At 52.7% G+C, this 13,562-nt stretch overlaps 1 protein-coding gene across 1 annotated transcript; it reads left to right on the top strand.

The window, feature by feature from the left end:
- The first annotated feature begins 372 nt into the window (after positions 1–372).
- ZNF653 (zinc finger protein 653) lies at positions 373–12,170 on the top strand. The gene is made up of 9 exons (XM_077261930.1): positions 373–688; positions 3,317–3,360; positions 3,642–3,839; positions 5,679–6,092; positions 6,178–6,334; positions 7,134–7,242; positions 9,597–9,711; positions 9,795–9,894; positions 10,007–12,170. The coding sequence occupies exons 1-9, from the start codon at positions 411–413 to the stop codon at positions 10,182–10,184; spliced, it is 1,593 nt and encodes a 530-aa protein (XP_077118045.1). The 5' UTR covers positions 373–410; the 3' UTR covers positions 10,185–12,170.
- The last annotated feature ends 1,392 nt before the right edge of the window (positions 12,171–13,562 follow it).

The raw sequence follows: 13,562 nt of genomic DNA, 5'->3' as shown, positions 1-13,562 counted from the left end.
GACAGCAGTGTATGTAGGGGGCAGGGACAGCAGTGTATGTAGGGGCACAGGGACAGCAGTGTATGTAGGGGGCAGGGACAGCAGTGTGTGTAGGGGGCAGGGACAGCAGTGTATGTAGGGGGCAGGGACAGCAGTGTATGTAGGGGGCACAGGGACAGCAGTGTATGTAGGGGGCAGGGACAGCAGTGTGTGTAGGGGGCACAGGGACAGCAGTATGTGTAGGGGGCACAGGGACAGCAGTGTATGTAGGGGGCACAGGGACAGCACTGTATGTAGGGGCGCAGGGACAACAGCAGTGTGTGTAGGGGGGCACAAGCCGTCATTGTGCCCGCCCCTCACCAGGCTCACTGTGCGCCACTGTCCTCATCTATAAAGTTTGTTGCAGCCCCGCGGTGACGTCAGCAGGTAACATGGCGGCCCCTGTGGTAGAGACTCCCGGGTCGGAGGAAGAAGAGGATGACGAGTTCGGGAGGAAGATGCGCGGGAGGCCGCGGCTCAATGATAGGGACCGGGTGAGGCGGCGGCTGGAGTCCCGGAAGAAGTATGACTGCCGGCGGGTGTACCTGGGAGAGGCGCACGGGGCCTGGATGCGGAGGAGGGACCGGGGCGGAGGGGACAGCGCTGGGGAGGCCTGGAGCGATGCCCGCCTGGCTGCACACCTGCTGGCCCTGGAGTCCGGATCCCAGGGGTGAGAGACCGGAGTGTTACTGTGCGATGTGCCCGCCGGAGACCGCCGCTCCCAGAGGAGGGGCGGGACGGGCTGTGTGTACTGGGGGGAGGAGGGGGGGACGGGCTGTGTGTACTGGGGGGAGGAGGGGGGGACGGGCTGTGTGTACTGGGGGGAGGAGGGGGGGACGGGCTGTGTGTACTGGGGGGAGGAGGGGGGGACGGGCTGTGTGTACTGGGAGGGGGAGGGGGGGACGGGCTGTGTGTCCTGGGAGGGGGAGGGGGGGACGGGCTGTGTGTACTGGGGGGAGGAGGGGGGGACGGGCTGTGTGTACTGGGGGGAGGAGGGGGGGACGGGCTGTGTGTACTGGGGGGAGGAGGGGGGGACGGGCTGTGTGTACTGGGGGGAGGAGGGGGGGACGGGCTGTGTGTACTGGGAGGGGGAGGGGGGGACGGGCTGTGTGTCCTGGGAGGGGGAGGGGGGGACGGGCTGTGTGTACTGAGGGGGGGACGGGCTGTGTGTACTGGGGGGAGGAGGGGGGGACGGGCTGTGTGTACTGGGGGGAGGAGGGGGGGACGGGCTGTGTGTACTGGGTGGAGGAGGGGGGGACGGGCTGTGTGTACTGGGGGGAGGAGGGGGGGACGGGCTGTGTGTACTGGGGGGAGGAGGGGGGGAACGGGCTGTGTGTACTGGGGGGAGGAGGGGGGGACGGGCTGTGTGTACTGGGGGGAGGAGGGGGGGGACGGGCTGTGTGTGCTGGGGGGAGGAGGGGGGAGGAGGGGGGACGGGCTGTGTGTGCTGGGGGGAGGAGGGGGGACGGGCTGTGTGTGCTGAGGAGGGGGGACGGGCTGTGTGTACTGGGGGGAGGAGGGGGGGGACGGGCTGTGTGTACTGGGGGGAGGAGGGGGGGGACGGGCTGTGTGTGCTGGGGGGAGGAGGGGGGACGGGCTGTGTGTACTGGGGGGAGGAGGGGGGGGACGGGCTGTGTGTGCTGGGGGGAGGAGGGGGGACGGGCTGTGTGTGCTGGGGGGAGGAGGGGGGACGGGCTGTGTGTGCTGAGGAGGGGGGACGGGCTGTGTGTACTGGGGGGAGGAGGGGGGGAACGGGCTGTGTGTACTGGGGGGAGGAGGGGGGGGACGGGCTGTGTGTACTGGGGGGAGGAGGGGGGGACGGGCTGTGTGTGCTGGGGGGAGGAGGGGGGACGGGCTGTGTGTGCTGGGGGGAGGAGGGGGGACGGGCTGTGTGTGCTGGGGGGGGAGACGGGCTGTGTGTGCTGGGGGGAGGAGGGGGGACGGGCTGTGTGCTGGGGGGGAGGAGGGGGGATGGCCTGTGTGTGCTGGGGGGAGGGGGGATGGCCTTGTGTAACGGGGTGAGGAGGGGGGGACGGGCCCTGTGTACAGGGGGGAGGTGGGGGGGCTGTTCACTACTCCCCTCCCAATATCTATGTTTTGCTTTATAACAGCTCGTGTTCACCTCAGCGGCCGCTTCACTCTCGTTCCTTTTGGATGTAATTGAGAACCGGAATAGTGGAGAGCTGCTCCTCTGATTTACTCCGAATGTCAGTTACGTCCAAATATAGGGAGAGTGAAATGGTGGAAATATGATTGGGAGGGTGTTGGAGTAGTGGACAATCCCATTAAGAGGTGCAGATTTAGGAGGCTGTCGGGCCTTCAAGTATTATTGATTATTGAACGCGGAATAACTTTTTCATTAGTGGAGGGGTGATGGGGGAAGGCCGGCTCCTTGGGGGAGGGTCTCGCGGGCTGGCCGGCTCCTTGGGGAGGGTCTCGCGGGCTGGCCGGCTCCTTGGGGGAGGGTCTCGCGGGCTGGCCGGCTCCTTGGGGGAGGGTCTCGCGGGCTGGCCGGCTCCTTGGGGGAGGGTCTCGCGGGCTGGCCGGCTCCTTGGGGGAGGGTCTCGCGGGCTGGCCGGCTCCTTGGGGGAGGGTCTCGCGGGCTGGCCGGCTCCTTGGGGGAGGGTCTCGCGGGCTGGCCGGCTCCTTGGGGGAGGGTCTCGCGGGCTGGCCGGCTCCTTGGGGGAGGGTCTCGCGGGCTGGCCGGCTCCTTGGGGGAGGGTCTCGCGGGCTGGCCGGCTCCTTGGGGGAGGGTCTCGCGGGCTGGCCGGCTCCTTAGGGGAGGGGGCAAAGGACCTATCTTTGATGTGCAGACCACATGGTAAAATCAGTGTTTTTTTTTTTCTAAAGGGCGGGTCGTGAAATCTACAGTGTGTTGGTTCTTTGGGGGGAGAGGGGTGCTGGTCTTGTGATAATTCTTATTTGGTGGGAATGCATGTTTCTTTGGCACTGGGGGTATCAGACCCCATGTGAAGTGTTGGGTATCTGTGGTGCTGAGGCACTGAGCCTGTTTAGGTACTAGCCCATTGCTGGGGACCACCTAGAGTAGGGGTCTATTATCAGTGGTCAGCCGTGTGTTGGATCTCCGACCCCAGGAGCGTTGTTGTAAAATGGGGATCAACTGCATATTTGCTTTTAAGACTGCTAGGCATACAGTGGTTCGATTTACTCCTGATCTCACCATTGTTATTTTGTGGACCCCCTCATGTGATTTCTGTGCCCCCCTGATTCAGTGAGGACATGTCCTCGTGTAATGGACACCTCTGTGGGGTCGCTGACGTCACTTTCTGTGTTACAGGAAGCCGGAGGGTGATGTCCAGGTGAACCCGCCGCAGCGGACCAGTACGTATCTAATACTTTATACTGTACCTGGAGAACTACAACTCCCAGCATAGCATAGAGTGCATGAGTGGAGAGTAGTCACCCTCCTATTGTAATATTACCTGAGGTGGTAGAACCTGGTAATTGGGCCCCTGCCTCACCCCTGACTGCGGAGCTGAACTCTGTACGTTTTCTCCAGTGCTGCGGGCAATGCTCATTAGAGGGTGGGCACAGATCTGTGAACTCAGAAGGGGCACAAAGCCCCCGGCACAGACTCCTCACCTTCTCTCATGTCTTCGCAGGGCAGAAGCGCTGTGTGAACAACCTGCTCAGCTTGGTGACCTGGTATCATGACCACGAGAGCCACTGCCCCCATGAGCCTGCCCTGTCCGAGCTCGATACCAGTCAGCTCCTCTATACCACAGCGGTGTGGCAGTGCCAGGCCGGGCACCACTTCTCTCAAGACCTACGCTGCCCCTTGAAGACACTTAATCATAAAGGCAAGACATTTGCATTGTATATTGTGATATATAGAGCGCCCCCCCCCCCAGTGGTGGCTACAGGCAGGGTGACTTTTTAAATGGCTATTCCCAAAAATTGCAAGATACAGTCATGGGCGAAAGTGTTGGCACCTTTTGAAATTGTTCCAGAAAGTGAAGTATTTCTCTCAGAAAATTATTACAATTACACATGTTTATTTCCTTTTTGTGTATTGGAACAACTCCCCAAAAAAGAGTAAAAAAAAACAAATTTGACATTTCATACAATGCAACAAAAATGGGCCAGACAAAATTGTTGGCACCCACACAACCGAATATTTGGTTGCACATAGCAGTGAGCGAACGTGCTCAGATAATAAAACATTATCAGAGCACATTCACTCATCACTAGTTGCACGCCCTTTGAAATAAATAATTGCAATCAGTCGCTTCCTATAACCATCTACAAGCTTCTTGCAGCTCTCACCTGGGATTTTGGGCCACTCTCCTTTTGCAAACTGCTCCAGGTCTCTCATGTTTGAAGTCGCTTTCTCCCAACAGCAGTTTTAAGATATCCCCACAGGTGATCAATGGGATTTAGATCCATACTCATTACTGGCCTCATCAGAACTCTCCAGTGCTTTTCCATCAATGGTTTGGGGTAATTGTCCCGCGGAAGGCTCAAACCCAGCTTTCTGACACCGGGCACTACATTGCGACCCAAATTCCTTTGGTAATCTTCAGATTTTATGATGCCTTGCACACAGTCAAGGCACCCAGTGCCAGAGGCAGCAAAACAACTCCAAAGCATCTTTGAACCTCCACCATATTTGACTGTCGGTGCTGTGTTATTTTCTTTGTAGGCCTCATTCCATTTTCTGTAAACAGTAGAATGATGTGCTTTACCGAAAAGCTCTATCTTGGACTCATCTGTCCACAAGACACTTTCCCAGCAGAATTTTGGCTTGCGTACATTTTGGCAAACTGCGGTCTAGCTTTTTTTACGTCTGTCAGCAGTGGGGTCCTCCTGGGTCTCCTGCCATAGCGTTTAATTTTCATTCACATGTGAATGGATAGTTCACGTTTGCACTGATGCATCCTGAGCCTGCACGTCAGCTTGAATTTCTTTGTAACTTGATTGGGGCTGCTTATTCACCATCCGGACTATCCTGCATTGCATCCTTTCATCAATTTTTCTCTGTCATCCACGTCCATGGAGATTATCTACAGTGTCATTGGTTGTAAACTTCTCGGTTATGTTGCTCACCGTGGACAAAGGAATATCAAGATTGTTGATATTGTTGAACAATTTTGGTTCTCATTCCTCGGACAGTTCTCTTCTCCTCTTTCTGTTCTCCATGCTTAGTGTGCCACACACACAGTGCAAAGATTAAATCAACTTCTCCCCTTTTTATCAGGTTTCAGGTGTGATTTTCATATCACCCACACCTGTTACTTGCCACAGGTGAGTTTGAAAGAGCATCACATGCTCACGTTTTGTGTTATTCCAATACACGTGTAATTGGAATAATTTTCTGGGTGACATACTTCATTTTCTGAAACAATTTCAAGGCTGCCAACAAGTGATGAGCGAACGTGCATCTCCGCTTTATTACTCGGAGCCCCACTCTTGGGATCGCTGGGGTCTGAGTGTTCAGGCCACCAGCGATAAGTAAATTCTCCACTGTCCCTTTTATTTTTAATTTTGGAGATATCCCTTTAAGGGTAATAATAATAACCTTTCTATTACTGACTTCCAGGTGAAGCAGAGCTGCAGTGCAAAGAATGGAGGAGCGACGTGTATAACCCATTAGTTTCTCAATTTCTGACCGCTTTTTTTTTTTCTTTTTATCCCCACAGTGAGCGATGATGACCTCAGCTCTGATGATTCCTCCTCCACACCGGCACCCGTGATCCAAGTTTCCGAGCCAGATCAGCCGCTCCACACCTTGTACTCCGAGAGCATGACCGACGGAGAAGAGCCGTGCACCGAGGAGACGGAGACCGTGATGTGTGTCCCCATGGGGACAGAAGCTGATGGCATCTTTGAAGAAGTGACCCAGGAAGCCCTTGGGCAGGTGGTAGCTGGCGCCTCCCAGGTCATTATCATCACCGGGCATGGATACCACGAGGCGTTGACAGCAGAAGGGATCCAACTAGATGTCAGTGACGGGGGCAGCGGAGATGACAGCGCATGTACCACACTGGAACCCGTGTCTGCATTCACCCAGGGCGAGGAGCAGGAGGAAGACTGCAGCGAAGGGGCAATGATGGGTCAGTAGGTATGAGTGGGGCAGGCAAAAAGCCCCTACAGAGGAGGGTGTGCTCATGGTGGTCTTCCCCCTGTGCTTTTCTCCAGATGAGAACGCCCTCTACACCCTGGAAGCGGAAACAGAGGGGGTAATAATAGGCTCCCCAGTACCGGAGTCCGTTTCAATGGAAGAGCCCATCGAAAGCGTGATCCTGGAGACGGGCGAGTACGAAGTGGAGCAAGTCGTCGTCAAACGACCTCCAAGGTGAGTGCACAGTCGTAATGGGAACTTTTGCTGCAAAGTAAGATTTCTGAGGGTATGTTCCCACGGTCAGGAAACGCTGCAGGTTGGACGCTGTGTACATCCGCAGCGTCCAACCTGCAGCGTCCAGATGTTACAGCACAGTGGATGAGATTTGAAGAAATCCCATCTCCACTATGCGTGCACGGACACCTCCGGCTTCCCTGTGGAGACGGACACGTGGATTGTCTTTCGAGACCGCAGCATGTCTATTTATCTTGCAAAGACGCCCAGTCTCCGCAAAATAAATTTTCCGTCCAATGTATAGGATGCTGTGATTCTGCACAGTTCAATGAACACATTTAGAATCACCTGCATTCAAAGCCGGCAGCGCTTTGGACGGACCTCGATGTGCTGCGTACAAAGCGCTGCCCGTTCCTGACCGCGGGAACATACCCTTATGTGTCCCTGTTTTCACATAACAAATATGGGAGCCATAGGGGCCATTGTCAGGCCTTGCATGGCTCTGGCAATGCAGGGAACTCCCCACACTTGCCTGGCACCATTGATGGTATAATTTAGGGAGATAAACTGCGGCGTTCCGTGTCCTCTCTGGGGGCTTCCGTGTCCTCTCTGGGGCTTCCGTGTTTTCAGCGATTCCCCCTTAGTTTTACCAGGAATCTGCTTATGTATCAGTCCGGCGCTCACAGCCGATCCTGTGGGTACAGAGGCAATCGGCGTTATGAATATTTCCATCTCATTATTAATCAGATTTTTCTAAAAGGGACAGATCCTCGATAACTTTTGTCTTATGTCCTCACAGGAAGAGGAATCGTCGTGCTCCGGTGACAGATGCTGATGGGGTGCCGGAGATGTTCCACTGTCCGTACGAGGGGTGCGCTCAGGTCTACACCGCTCTCAACAGCTTCCAGGTATGATCATCTCGATCTGGGCTGGAGCTGCCATCCCTCTGGTCTCTGGCTACCCATTCGCTACAGGGTCCAGTATAAACTCATCTCTCTCACCCACAAAGCTCTCAACAGTTCTGCACTGCCTTATATCTCCTCTCATCTCTGTGTATCGCCCTACACGTGCCCTCCGTTCTACAAATGACCTAAGGCTAACATCCCCCGTAATCCGAACCTCACACCTCCATCTCCAAGACTTCTCTTGTGCTGCGCCAGCTCTCTGGAATGCACTTCCCCAGACGATCAGACTGATACCTAGCCCCGACCTATTCAAGCGCGCTCTAAAAACCCATCTCTTCAAATAAGCCTACCACATCAACTACTCAGTAAACTAACTTTGCCCTGTTCCCTCCTTCCAAATATTATTCTGAATCTGCACCCTACTATTCATCTGTCTCCACACCCTCCATGCACATGATAACTGCACTTGATACTTGACTATTGCACTTAAACACACGGGCTGATGACCGGATCATGCAGCTTTGTATGAAAATCCCTATTTATTATAATTGCCAGACCTGAAATAACAAGCACTTTTCACCTATTGTGTCCCCCCATTTCCTTGTAGATTGTAAGCTTGCGAGCAGGGACCTCACTCCTAATGTCACTGTGTAAATTGTCTTAACTTGTACTGAATTTGTCTGTACATGTCCCCGCTTAATTGTAAAGTGCTGCGGAATATGTTGGCGCTATATAAATAAAAATTATGTCTCTTCCAGCAGGACCCATTCCTCTATGGTGTGGAGATTAGACATGAGCAAATATACTCATTGCTCGGGTGGTTTCCGAGTATTTGTTCGTGTTCGGAGATTTAGTTTTCATCGCCTCAGTTAAACGATTTAAGGTACCTTCACACTAAACGACGCTGCAGCGATATCGACAACGATGCCGATCGCTGCAGCGTCGCTGGAGAGCTGTCACACAGACAGCTCTCCAGCAACCAACGATGCCGAATTCCCCGGGTAACCAGGGTAAACATCGGGTTGCTAAGCGCAGGGCCGCGCTTAGTAACCCGATGTTTACACTGGTCACCAGTGGAAATGTAAAAAAACAAACACTGCATACTTACATTCACGTCCCCCGGCGTCCGCTTCCCTGCACTGTGTAAGCGCCGGCCCTAAAGCACAGCGGTGACGTCACCGCTGTTCTTTGCCTTACGGCCGGCACTGACACATTCAGTGCAGGAAGCTCTGAGCAGCAGCGCGGACGCCGGGGGACGTGACAGACATCAGAAGGTGAGTATGTACTGTTTTTTTTTTTTTTTTTTTTACTTTTACAATGGTAACCAGGGTAAATATTGGGTTACTAAGCGCGGCCCTGCGCTTAGTAACCCGATATTTACCCTGGTTACCATTGTAAAACATCGCTGGCATCGTTGATTTTGCTGTCAAACACGACGATACACGCCGATCTGACGACCAAATAAAGTTCTGAACTTTCAGCAACGACCAGCGATATCACAGCAGGATCCAGATCGCTGCTGCCTGTCAAACACAACGATATCGCTAGCCAGGACGCTGCAACGTCACGGATCGCTATCGTTATCGCTGCAAAGTCGCTTAGTGTGAAGGTACCTTTACAGCTACTACCCAGCTTCAATACATGTGGGGATTCCCTAGCAACCAGGCAACCCCCACATGTACTCATCCTGGCTAATAGCTGTAAATCATTCAGCTGCCGCAATGAAAACTAAATCTCTGAACACTAACTAATACTCTGAGACCACCCGAGGGTGCTCGGGAAAACCTGAGCAACAAGCGTACTCGCTCACCACTAGTGGAGATCTCTGCCCTTTTATAGTCCCTTTGATTAGAACAGGTCGTGTTTGTATAATGTAGACTGTTCATAAATAACTAAGTGAACCCCACAGTGGTGGCATTTGTAGCAGCACGCACCTTTACAGCTTCAGCGATGGAGGATATGCTTCTTTAATCTCATCTCTTCGGAGAACATAGAATCAAGCATGTCTTATAAAGTGATGGTGAATCCTGAGGTGTCCTTATGTTGCCGCGCAGGATCAGCCCGTCCTGCTCACTTGAATGGCTGCGAACTTCACCGATCGGACTTTGACTTTTGCAGGCCTGTGTTCTTTGGCCGCTGGAAGGGACCTTTTCGATCCGCCTATCAGCAGTAATCCACAGTGGCTCTCCTGATTTTGTAGGCATGGTGTCAACTTTGCGACATGATGTCACACCGGCCCTTCTAAATCAGAAGAGTTCCCGGAGATCCCAGCCCACATGAGGCGGTCCGCAAGGGTCCCATCTGACTAGGCCTCCCTGGTATTTTGACTGATGCCGATTCTTCTTTTTTTTCCGTAGAACCACGTGAATCTGATTCACAGAAAAGGAAGAACCAAAGTGTGTCCTGAAGAAGGCTGCGGGAAGAAGTTCTACCTGACCAATCACCTGCGCCGTCATATGATCATACACACAGGTATGTGCGGATGCTGGACACAGCGCTGCCGCCGCTGCGGGTCACCTCCTCGGTCTCACGTCCATCTCTCCCTCTCTCCGCAGGCGTCCGGGAATTCATATGCGAGACTTGCGGCAAATCGTTCAAAAGGAAAAGTCACTTGGAGGTCCACAGAAGAACTCACACCGGCGAGACCCCCCTACAGTAAGAAACCTGTCTCCGGCTTGTACACTTACTGACCGCTAGCAGAGATCTTGAAGCCTTTCGTTCCAAGTCCTGCAGAGCTCTTCATGCTCCTTTATCTGTCCCCCAACAGGTGCGAGGTTTGCGGTTTCCAGTGCCGGCAGCGGGCGTCTCTGAACTGGCACATGAGGAAGCATAATTCCATGATCCAGTACAGCTTCTCCTGCGAACACTGCGGGAAACTTTTCGAGAAACGGGAAAGCGTCAAATTCCATAAGCTGAAGAGTCACCCGGAAGGGAGAGCTACGTGAGGAGCGGTGGGGTGGAACGTCCAGGTCACACCGCAGTTTTATAAGTTTTAGTAGGTAGTTTAAAGGGTTTTCGGTTCTACCAGCCGCCAAGCATGGCCTCCCCAACACCCACGAGAGCCAGGACTCCCAGATCTGTCCACGCATTGTAAATAATCTCTTGTCTAAGCGATAGTGACCTATAGGGCAAAAGCAAAAATGTACAGCTTCATAGCGTTAGTAGCGCCCGTTTCAGATCTTTTATTCCTGCAATTTCTCACGGTAATTACTACAAATCGGATCAGCCATTGGACCCCTTTAAACCCTTAGACATATAATGTACTGGAACGTCACATTACGGCTCCCTGACCGAGCCCATGTTTCCCGGCAGATGATGGATCAGCCATCATGTGCCTTTAATGGCCAGCAGAGGGGCGCCGATGGGATGCCATGACAGCCGGTGGATTGCTGAAGACCTCCGTGCCTGTCATGACGATTCTGTGAAAGTCAGCCTGTAGCGGGCGTTCATAGGAGAGTGTCATTTTTCGCTATACATAGCAGTGCTGAAGCCCTTTAAAAAAACAACAACACATTTTTACCCCATTAAAAATGAATTAAATAATAAAATGCCAGATAATAGTATCGCTGCGTTCTTAAAAGTCTGATCTAGCAAAATCTAAATCATATCGGTGAACGGCCCAACAAGAAAACCTAATTCTGGGGATTTGTTTTTTGTTTTTTTTTGAGCGGTGATTAAAACATTTTGTACCCCAAAATGATATAAATGGAAAGGTCAGCTCAGGGCACAAAAAATAAGCCCCAGATCCTGGAAAAAATGACAGTCTTTCAGGTCTCAATTTGGCAACAGATACAAAAAATCGTTATACAAATTTGCCAAAACAATTTTCACCACTTAGATAAAAGAAAAAAAAACGTACATGTTTAGTATGTGCATACTCGCATAGACCTGGAGAATCTAGACCTGGTCTGTTTTCCCACATACTTAATAGGGTAAATGGCCGCGGCATGAAGGGGGTTAATAAGGAAGAGGCCACGATCAACTTTTGATCGCAGTGGGGACATGTAGTATTACATGGCAGGAACGCGCGTCGGGGCCGGGTCAAGTTGGTCATAGCGGGAACTTTTATTATTATTCTCCTGTCAAATGGGGAAGGGGGTGAAGGACGTCTTGATGTTACGGTTTTTGGTTTTTTTTCTTGATGACTGAATATATCTTTGCTTCGGGCCGGTAAGGCTCGGCTAATAAGCTGTTTATCGCTGATCTCCTACTACTAATCGGTCTGCGTAGACCTCGATATAATTTCTGCTAACGAGGGCCCTGGTGTTGAATATATTTGCAGTAAATGTTCTACTTTTTCCAGAAAAGGGTTTTTTTTTTTCTTTTCTTACCAATGTCCTTTCATTAGTAGAAATAGAGAATCCCTGGAAATGGAGGCACATATAAAGGGGAAGCTCACAACTAAAGTGTAATGGGCCCTTTAATTACAGTCCACGTGCACTTAAGCTAATCCTGTTACCCTAATGGAGGTTTCTTAGGTGGGTTGTGGAAAAAAAATGGCAGCCTTATATTCTTCTCTGCTAAACCAAGACCAAAAGGGGTTGGGGGGCTTCTCTTAGCTCAGCACTCCCTTTTGCTCTTTTGATAGATGGGAGCCTTAACCAATCAGATCCTCGCATATCATCACCATTTGTGGCCCCTTTGAATGCGCTGCCTCCATGCTGATGGCCTCCCCTCGTATTCATCTGCTCTTGGATCCATGCCCTGTAAAATAAACATTTTCTAAAAGTTTTTCAAATCTTACATTTAAACCAACTAATTCTTTCCCCCTTCCTGCTCCCTCCTTGTTGTCATAGTAAGATGGGGCCGTGCCCCCGTCTACATCGCTGGCCGGAGGGGCGCCGCTTCTCCCATATTTCAGTTAGTCACTGCCGCTCTTCTGTGTGTCGCTCGCTGCCTTGTTTCTATTAAAAGATTCTTTATTTATTGTACGTCCTCTGTGTTTTCTGCCAGAATTCATCATCATCATCATCATCATCATCATCATCATCATCCTCCTCCTCATTATCAGCCGGGATGTTCTGTCTGTAGTGTAAGTGCCCCTCCCTGCTGTAGGACTGCGTTCTCCTCCCCCACCAGCTGTACAGCGGCACCATGCAGTCAGGGGGTAAAGTTCTCCTGGTGTCACCAAACCCAGACTCCTCCATCAGACGCCTGAGAGAGCAGTGTGATCCGTCACTGCACAGAACACGTCTCCTCCAAAGTCCAGTGGTGGTGGCTTTACACCACTGCTTTTGACACTCTGCATTGTGCTTGGTGATATACAGCTACATGCAGCTGCTCGGCCATGAAGCTCCCGGTGGGGGCGCAGGGTTTTTGCTGATGTTAATAGCAGAGGAGGTCTGGACTCTGCGGTTATGGAGTGAGCAGAGCGTTGGTGACTTTCCTGCCCTCTGCTACTCAGCACTCCTAACGTTATGTGGCCTCCACTTTGTGGCTCAGTTGCTGCGGTTCCTTCCACTTCTCAACAATATCACTCAGAGGTGATGGGGGAAGATTCAGGAGGAACAAATGGGGTTGGATGTTATGCATCGGAGGGCGAGGTAACTGAAACCTGAATTCAGGTTTGAGACGTTCCTGAGCTTTCCTCCATATCGTGCATATTTGATGCATCTTCATTGTTTTTGGTGGGGAGATCGACCGATGGCACAGAGGAGCTGAGAAGGGGACCGCGATGTCTGAACCGGATGGTGCTCTGGGCGGGAGAAGTGGACCGCGATGTCTGGGCCGGATGGTGGTCTGATCGGGAGAAGGGGACCGCGATGTCTGGGCCGGATGGTGGTCTGATCGGGAGAAGCGGACCGCGATGTCTGGGCCGGATGGTGCTCTGGTCGGGAGAAGTGGACCGCGATGTCTGGGCCGGATGGTGGTCTGATCGGGAGAAGGGGACCGCGATGTCTGGGCCGGATGGTGGTCTGATCGGGAGAAGTGGACCGCGATGTCTGGGCCGGATGGTGGTCTGATCGGGAGAAGGGGACCGCGATCTGGGCCGGATGGTGGTCTGATCGGGAGAAGTGGACCGCGATGTCTGGGCCAGATGCTGGACTGATTGGGAGAAGTGGACTGCGATGTCTGGGCCGGATGGTGGTCTGATCGGGAGAAGTGGACCGTGATGTCTGGGCCGGATGGTGGTCTGATTGGGAGAAGCGGACCGCGATGTCTGGGCCGGATGGTGGTCTGATCGGGAGAAGTGGACCGCGATGTTTTTCACTTTTGAACTCTTTAAAAAAAAAAAAAAAAACCTCTTGGCCAGAACAAAAATTTGTCCCTGAGTGAAGAAAGTGCAGATCGAGAACATGATCCATTGACCTTCGTGACCATTG

Source organism: Ranitomeya variabilis, chromosome 5 (genome assembly GCF_051348905.1).
Source record: "Ranitomeya variabilis isolate aRanVar5 chromosome 5, aRanVar5.hap1, whole genome shotgun sequence".
Lineage (NCBI taxonomy): Eukaryota > Metazoa > Chordata > Amphibia > Anura > Dendrobatidae > Ranitomeya > Ranitomeya variabilis.
Note: the sequence above shows the minus strand (reverse complement) of the source record. Positions and strands in the feature narration are given on the sequence as shown.